At 52.3% G+C, this 7,846-nt stretch overlaps 1 protein-coding gene, 1 long non-coding RNA gene and 1 other non-coding gene across 4 annotated transcripts in view; 2 read left to right on the top strand and 1 right to left on the bottom strand.

Annotated features, from left to right (window-relative positions):
* The first annotated feature begins 505 nt into the window (after positions 1 to 505).
* On the top strand, positions 506 to 581 carry LOC113487007. Its single transcript, XR_003399697.1, has one exon. It is a non-coding gene; the product is annotated as a small nucleolar RNA R38 (small nucleolar RNA).
* A 69-nt stretch (positions 582 to 650) lies between these two features.
* LOC113486706 lies at positions 651 to 4,655 on the top strand. Of its 2 annotated transcripts, none has more exons than XR_003399640.1 (5): positions 651 to 749; positions 1,683 to 1,845; positions 2,550 to 2,639; positions 2,915 to 3,056; positions 3,219 to 4,655. It is a non-coding gene; the product is annotated as an uncharacterized LOC113486706 (long non-coding RNA). The 2 variants fall into 2 exon arrangements; XR_003399639.1 differs by having other exon boundaries at positions 2,569 to 2,639; positions 3,219 to 3,298.
* A 751-nt stretch (positions 4,656 to 5,406) lies between these two features.
* ST6GALNAC2 (ST6 N-acetylgalactosaminide alpha-2,6-sialyltransferase 2) overlaps positions 5,407 to 7,846 on the bottom strand; it is a 7,843-nt gene continuing 5,403 nt past the window's right edge. Inside the window, exons 2-6 of the mRNA XM_026861272.1 lie at positions 7,678 to 7,825; positions 7,409 to 7,512; positions 7,165 to 7,248; positions 6,513 to 6,612; positions 5,407 to 6,332 (exon numbers count right to left, since the gene is read on the bottom strand). Coding sequence (XP_026717073.1) covers positions 6,165 to 6,332; positions 6,513 to 6,612; positions 7,165 to 7,248; positions 7,409 to 7,512; positions 7,678 to 7,825 — 604 coding nt within the window. The 3' untranslated portion in view covers positions 5,407 to 6,164. The remainder of the gene's footprint in view (positions 6,333 to 6,512; positions 6,613 to 7,164; positions 7,249 to 7,408; positions 7,513 to 7,677; positions 7,826 to 7,846) is intronic.

The following is a 7,846-nucleotide window of genomic DNA, read 5'->3' as shown; positions in this document are numbered from 1 at the left end:
TGTGTATAAGAGACAGCTCCTGCGCGCCGCGGCGAGTCCTCGATATCTGCCTGTAGGGACGTAATATTGCCCCCTTCCGCCATGGCGGGAGGCAGGGCCGGGCCGCGCCGGGCCCCGAGGTTCCTGCGCGCCGCCTGGACGGGGCTGCGGCCCTCTCCGTGCGGGGGGTGCGCCTGGCAGCACGGCCTGGCCTGGTTTCGTCTGGGCTTGTAGCCGTTCTTCCCCAGAAGCACCAGGGGGAGGGTGTTTAATAGAGCAGCTGCCGTAGCTCAGCCTGAGCGTTGCCATCACCGCGGTGCCGGGGCTTCTCCGAGCGCTCTGCCGGGCTGAGCCCGCATTACCCGTCCCCTCGAGCGAGTACCCACGCAGAGACAGGTCCGTGGGGCGAGTCCTGCCCCGCGGGTGCCGTTACTGCCCGGGTGAGGAGCACGCTGGCCCCGGAGGCAGGAACAACCTTCAGTTGTAGGGATGGCTCCGCCTGGCCCAGGCTTGGCTGCTCTGGAAGCTGAGCTAGTGATGATAAGGTTATCCCTGTCTGAAATTGGATCTTTCCCCTGTGGAAGCACAACTCTGAGGCTCAGCACTAAAGACACAAAGGTAAAAGAAGAATCTGTTACGTGAACTGACACTCTGTCCTCTTTCTGTTTCAGGGCACGGCGTGGTGTCAAATGAGGGTGAAAACACTCACCTGCCAGGGGAAGCCGATTACTTCACCAGACTGACAGGAAACCTGCACCAGCTGCACAGTGGTGAGAAACAACAGCATCTCTCTTGTCATAGTCTAGTTTTGTCACCTCTTACTGAGCTGTGGAAATAAAAGTCATTCTGCTGTGTCAGATGATACCCTCCTGAGGTTACTGGGAGGAAATATAAAAGCCTAATGGCTTGATTAATGTAATTAAGCCAATCAAGGCTGTAGCTTTGTTGCAGCTGCCACCTGAGTGTGCAGCCCTTTGCTGCCATGGAGCACAAGTTGAAAGGCAGCACAAAATGAATGGGAAATTTACTGTTGTTGGTGCCCAGAAGAGTACCTGCTTGTCAGCATGGTCAGAGATGAGCAGGATTAGAAGTTGGAGGGATTGGATGACAGCCCATTATGGAGACACTTGACACAGCCCATCTCATAACTGTATTTGTCACAGAAATAGACCTAGTGAAAGAATAATTGTTCTGTTTGCCTGCTGGAGGTGCACTGGGGCAATTGCAAACTTGGATCAGGTTGCTGAGGGTGGGGAGGTGCAGTTCATGTACACCACAGGGTCATCCTAGAAAAGACACACCCTGAATCCTTCCCCAGAAGGGAGGTGTTTGTTTTAGGTCTGTTTGAATGCATTTCTCAAGATAAGCCTATAGACAATTTACATCCTGGATGAATGGATTATTCTTGTGTGCAAGGAGGGAGTTGGACTGAGATGTTTCTGTATGATGATGAGGAGGGTGTCTGCTTCAAACGGCTAAAAAGGGTTCAAAAGCTGGTGGGTTTTTTGTAAGCAAGGATTTAAATAGCATCCACCTCCCAAAGTTTCTTGTCTTTTAGTGAGACAACTCACACGCAGACATGACTCTTTGTCCCCAAGGGACAGGTTTCTGCTGTGCTAAGTTTGTGAGACAAATTTGCCTGCCTCTGAATTGAAAACTTCCTGTCTCATTCTTGCTCTGTGTTCCAGTGCTGTTTTTTTCAGAAGGGGTGGAGAAGAAATGAGTGGAGGACTAACTTTATTTGTTGCTAACAGTGTTCAATACAACTTGTATTTTGGAGGAAGTTGTCCTGCAGATTCTGGGGTTGTACTGTTGCCTGAAGACAGCTTTGGCAAGAGGGCAGCTGCTGAGCTGGGCTTCAAGCTGGTAAGAGAATGCTTAAGTATTGCATGCTGTTCATTTTTAATTTATTAATTATATGTCAGATCTGTATGCTGCATGACTCATCTGCTGAGCAGAATATCTAGTCTTTGAATGCTTACCAGGAAAAATACGTAATCAGGAAGAACGCTGGTCATCAGCATGTTGGCATCTGGGTGTCTTTGCTGTATGTAATTTTGTAGAACTTGAGTTTATATAGCCAAGAGCAGGAGAGAAACTGAGCCTGTGATGTGCTGTTATCCCTGTCTGACAACTCAGCTGTGAGGTACAACTGTACACTGAGGCTTATATATTGCCCTTAGCGGGTCTCCTGTGCCTTGCAAAGACTCTGGTGACACAAGTGGCACCAGGAGGGCAGAAGCAATGTCTCCCCTTTCCTCCTGCCCTTGCAATGAGTGACTGGAGCACAAGCCCAGTGCCACTGGCTGTGTGGCCACCAGCTCTCCAGAGCCCAGATACAGGGGCTGTAAGTGCTGCCTGCTCTTGTCATAGTACCATTTAGATCTGTAAAGAGCTTTTAAGTTGCTGATCCAAACAGTGAGGCACAGCTGCAGGTTGAAGGGCAGATACAAAATGCCTTTTTATCTGACCTGATATACAGTCATTGAATACACAGGCTGCAGCAGCACTTTGTCTCGAGTTAGCTGACAGCTGCATTCTGCTAAATAATTTCATGCTTTATTTAACAGGATTTGTATTTGTTTGCAGAAGATCAATAAACATTCGCTGACAGGCTGAACTGGCAAACTTGATGACAGTGGACTTCTTAAGAAATCAAGGTTGGTATGCAGAAGGGGAGGAAGTGGTACTACAAAGCAGCAGCCAGATGCGTTGCTCTGTCAGTACTGCTGTGTTCCAGTCACTGGGGAGAGCACGTGGGGCTTTTGGCTTCCAAGGAATAAAGCGAAAAAAGTGAAGGGGCAGCCTGATGATAAATAGGAAAAGTGAAAGCTGCTCGGTGCTTTGAGAATAGAGGGGGGCAGGAATTGTTTCAGAACCGACTTTTTTAGGAAAGCAGTTACAGTGTTGCTTTGTGGTGTCTTCCCAACTCTAGAAGCCAAGGAAGATTGTTTGGGAATGAGTCTTGCGAATAGCCACCCATGGGCCATTTGCAACCCTGTAAAGTGGCCACATGTGTGTAACCGTAGGCTCCTCCTCGCTGCTCGGTGGTGGCTGCAGCTGCAGCTGCATCCTGGGTAAGTTCCAGTAAAACCAAAGAGGATGTGGGTACTAGTGCCAGTGGCTTGTGGGAAGCAAGAGTTTGTCTCTTGAGACCTGTACTCTTGTTTAAATAGTACAAATCAAGAACTTTTCAGCTGACAGTTGCTTTGCTCTGACACTGTCTTTTTTTTTTTTAGGACCTGGTCTACAGCTGGCTGGAGGAAAAAGTGGTTCCCTGCAGTCTTCTGTTCCAGAATAAAATAATTTATGTAAAATATTGGGAGTTGAAGTTGGGTTTTTTTTGTTAGTTTTGTAGAAGTTATCTATTTGAACAGAAATTATTTTGAGCAGGTAGAAAGGATTTGGGGTTAAAACACTTTCTGAAATGCAGGCAGTTGTGAGCTTACCCTTCATAGCAAAACCTGCTCCTCCCTGATACCTAAAGACTTCAGTGTCTGCAGAGACTGAAAGCTGAAGAAAAGCAATTCATGGTGACTGACAAAACTGCTTATGGCTAAGCTAGGACCGGTGCCAGAGAAGGTTCTTGTGGTCAACTTAAAAGTTCAAAGGGAGAAGAGAGAGGTAGTATTGCAACCATCAGGTTCCTTGTCTGATAAGCCCTTGAAATGGAGTGTGTTTAACTGCAGGGCTGGGCTCCACCAAGGCTAGAAAACCTCCCTTTTTGAAACGAATGGAGGGTGGGCGTGGTAGTGCCCGATGGGCACAAACAGCTCTGCCCAGGAGCTGGATGGGATTCCTGGCAGGATGCCGCCCTGTGACAGCACTCGGTTTTAAATCCTTTTCCTTTTGCCCTCTGTGTCGAGGTGCTGCTGACTGACATGTTCAAGGTCACCTGTGTGGGCTGTGCTGAGGCTCGGCCAGAGCTGGTTAGAGGAGGTTTTGGTGCTGTTTTGGTCAGGTGATGTGAGGATCAGGATTGTTCTTGTCATGAAAGAGATTTTGCTGAGCGCATGTGAATAAAAAACAGGCCTAACAGGCTGCCTTGTACCATTGTAAGGTGGATCTGATGCAAACAAATGTTAATTTGAGACCTGGAACACATGATGGGCTCCATGCTGGAGATTACATCTGGAACAGAACGGGTTTACAGACCAACCTTTTGTAATGCTAGGAGGAGCCTGCTGTGAGCTTGAGGGAGTTGGAGGTTCCCTGGCCCATGGCCGGGGTATCTTGTCTCCGCAGTAAATTGCTCCTCCCCATCTGACGTTCACCAAATGTCATCCCAGGTGGAACAAGGCTGCGCTCAGAGCTGCTCCCCAGCTGCAGCCCAGGTCTCCTCGGTTTAACCCTCCTCCCATCCCATCCCTCTGGGGCTGTTTCCCAGTGGGAGTCTTACTGCTGTGTGCTACAGCTCCTCTGCTGCAGGAGGTAGGGGGTCTCGTCCCCGCCCAGTTCAACAAAACAACAGAAACGGGCATAAAAGAAAACGATCATTCAACATTTATGTAATTACACAAAGTGGGAAGGTGTCTCTGATTACACTGTTGTGCCGGATCAACTCTCTGGCTGCCACCAGCTGCAGCAGCCTCCCCAGTGGGTGTTCCAGAGCAGTGCTGGCTTACAGGGGGCAGCTGAGGGGTTCAAGACCTTCACCTCCCTTGGATTTTTTGGGGGAGGAAAAAAAAGACTGATGATCACTTAAGAGTCCCCCAGGAGCTGGCAGGTTGCTGACCCACCTGGCATGGGGTTGCCTTCCCAAAGCATGCACAGGACATGGTCTCCATGCAAGAAAAACCCAACCAACCCATGACCACACACAGGCACTGCAGCACTCTCATCTCCAGGATGCTCAGAGGCCGCTCACACTTCTGACACCCCTGCTGAGCTGCAGTAACCCTACTCTTAGCTGATGCCTTTTAAGATCTTCCTTGTTTGAAAACAGTGTGACCAGCAGAAGTGGGGAGGTGATATTCCCTCTCTACTCTGCACTTGGTGAGGCCACACCTGGACTGTTGTGTCCAGGTTTGAGCACCTCAATACCAGAGAGCTCTCGAGGTGCTGGAGTGAGTGCAGAGGAGGGCAACGAAGCGGGTGAAGGGCCTGGAGAATAAATCCTGTGAGGAGTGACTGAGGGAGCTGGGACGGTTCAGTTTGAGGAGGAGAAGGCTGAGGGGAGACCTCATCACTCTCTACAACGACCTGAAAGGACATTGCAGAGAGGTTGGTGCTGGTCTCTTCTCACAGGGGATTAGTGACAGAACAAGAGGGAGCGGCTTTAAACTGCAACAGGGGAGGTTTAGGCTGGACATTAGGAAAATTTTCCCAGAAAGAGTGGTCAGAGTGTGGAATAGGCTGCCCAGGGAGGGGTGGAGTCACCATCCCTGGGGGTGTTTAAGGGTCGTTTGGATGAGCTGTGGGGGGATGTGGGGTAGGGGAGAACTGTGTAGAGTAGGGGTGAGGGTTGGACTCGATGATCCCAAGGGGCTTTTCCAACCTGAATGATTCTGTGATTCTGTGAAAACATCATGACAGAGAGTCATGGGGGAGGGCAGCAAGCTGCTGTCTTTCTCACTGATCCTGGAGGCAAACGGATCCTTCTGGAAGCGGCACACGCCAACCCAGAGCTGGCTGGAGTTTGGGCTTTCTGCAGTGAGGGAGGGAGGTGTTCTCCAAGCACAGCCCCCTCCTGCTAGCTGGGTGATGTAGTCTCCAGCCCAAGGGTTCACCGTGCCTGCTGTGCTCCCAGCATGGTACTGAGCGTTGGCACTGGTGGGTGACAACAAGGTGAAGGGCGTTTTCCAGCCAGAGGCTGCCACATGTACACAGCTCCAGCATCACCCAGCCCCTCCAGTGCTTCACAGCAGCCACTGCTGCCCCACAGCCACGTTTGTGGGGCCGGGAGGTCACAGCCACATGCCGTGGTGCTTCTTGGTGCCCCAAAGGCCATGTTCAATCACACTGAGCCATGAAACATTGCCGGAGATCCTCGAGGAAATGCAGCATTTCTCTACCAGCTTTGGCTCACCCCTTACCATCACACCACCGCCAGCTGCAGTGCAGTGGGTCTGCTCCTTGGGCTGGCCAGCTGGGGAGAGCCCTCGGGAAGGAGAAGGTGGCCTTCAGGAAAGAGGAGAAGAGCCACAGGAGTCCTTGGACTTGCCCCCGTGGGCAACAGCCCGGCCTCACCGCTGGTAGAGGGTCATGATCCCTGCTCGGTGCAGGCTCCTCCACAGTGCTGCCTCCAGCATCATGTCATGGTTGGCATAAAACACCAGTGGTTTCTTCTCCAACTCGTAGTAGTGGTCTGAGAACTGCTCGTAGTTGGCAGTGATGAACCCGTAGGCGCTGACCTGCAGGGAGGGAGGTGGGACAGACAGACAAAGGACAGGGTCAGGGCTCCACCTTGGGTACGGGGGGTGGCACATGCAGGACAGCCACCGGCCACGCTGGTCTCCACCAGGAGCCTTACAGCAGCCAAAGGGGGAGGATGCCCTCATCCCCGGAGGGAAGGTGGCCCTGCGGCCTCCTACCTGGTCGCAGGTGTGGAGTGCAGTGAGGAGCATGAGGGCGCCGGTGCTGGGCATGTAGAGCGACCCGTACTGCGTGTTCAGCAGCTCCGACCGCAGGAACCTGCCGGTGGCACAGTGGGTTGGGGGGGGCTCACGGCTGGCACAGCACCACAGCCCCCAGCGCCAGACCCAGCAGCACCCAGCGCCTGTCCAGACCCCACCGTGTGCTTGGTGATGCCAGAGCCTGGTAAGGCAGGAGCACCAAGTGAAACGTGGATTCTCCAATGGCTGCTACTGCGGTTCAGCTCATTTGCTTCAGGTTGCTAAAAGGCACCTCACCACTGTTTGAAATCACCCCAGTCCAGGACCAGCTTTCATGAAAAGTTGAAAAGACAATCCCTTTGGGCCTTACCTTTGTTCCTGTTAGGCTAGGTTAAAATTTAATTTATTTTGGGAAATGGGAGGCAAGGTGCTGCAGTGAATAGGAACAGCAGGTGAGAGATACCTCTGCCTTGTCTGCAGAGGGAGTTCCAGTGCCTGGGGAGGACTGGGACTGCACTTTGATGCTGGGCAGCCACTGGTCTGTACTGGAAAGAGCAATGGCAGGACACAGGTGGTCTGAGCCCAGCCTGGAGCAGAGCTGGGCAGCAGACATGGTCCTTGTCATTCTCACCTCGATGTCAGGTACTGCAAGAAATCTGGGTGCAGCAGCTTGAACTTCTCTGCAGATGCCTCTGGTCCAAAATACTTCTGTGGGCTGCAGAGGGGTGAGGAGAAGGGCAGAATTCGCGTCATGGGAGTCCTGGAGCTACTTGGGGTTTATCCCACCAGGGACAGATGTGGAGTGAGGGCAGGCAAGCCACATGCCCTCTAGTGCATCACCAAAGGCGCTGGGGGAATTTTGGGGTGCTACTCACTCGTCCCCCTTGTCTGAGCCCTCGGGGACTGAGCTGCCCTGGATGGCTGACTTCAGCATGACGTAGTCACGGAAATCCGAGGGGATGAAGATGTACCTCAAGTCCTGCCGTGGGGACACAGACATGGCACTTGGGGGGGGAGCTTTGGGGAACTGCTCACACCAGCGCAGAGAAGCCTGAGGGCTCCTGAGATGGGGAGAAGTTGGGGGCAAACCCAGCCTCAAAGGACAATTTGGGGTCACCTTTTCAGCAAGCCCTCGGGGTCTCACCTTGGCCTGGGGTATCTGGGTGAAGCCGTACTCCTCATAGGCAATGAGGGAGTTCTTCATGGTGTTCACCGTGAAGCCGTAGAAAGAAATCTTGGTCCCGACGTCCTCCTCGAAGCCTTTGATCACGGCACCATTAAGCCTGCGGCAAAAGCATGGGACACGTGTCCAG

This window comes from Athene cunicularia (genome assembly GCF_003259725.1).
Source record: "Athene cunicularia isolate RWA chromosome 18 unlocalized genomic scaffold, athCun1 chr18_part1, whole genome shotgun sequence".
NCBI lineage: Eukaryota > Metazoa > Chordata > Aves > Strigiformes > Strigidae > Athene > Athene cunicularia.
This window is presented reverse-complemented; position numbering and strand designations above follow the sequence as displayed.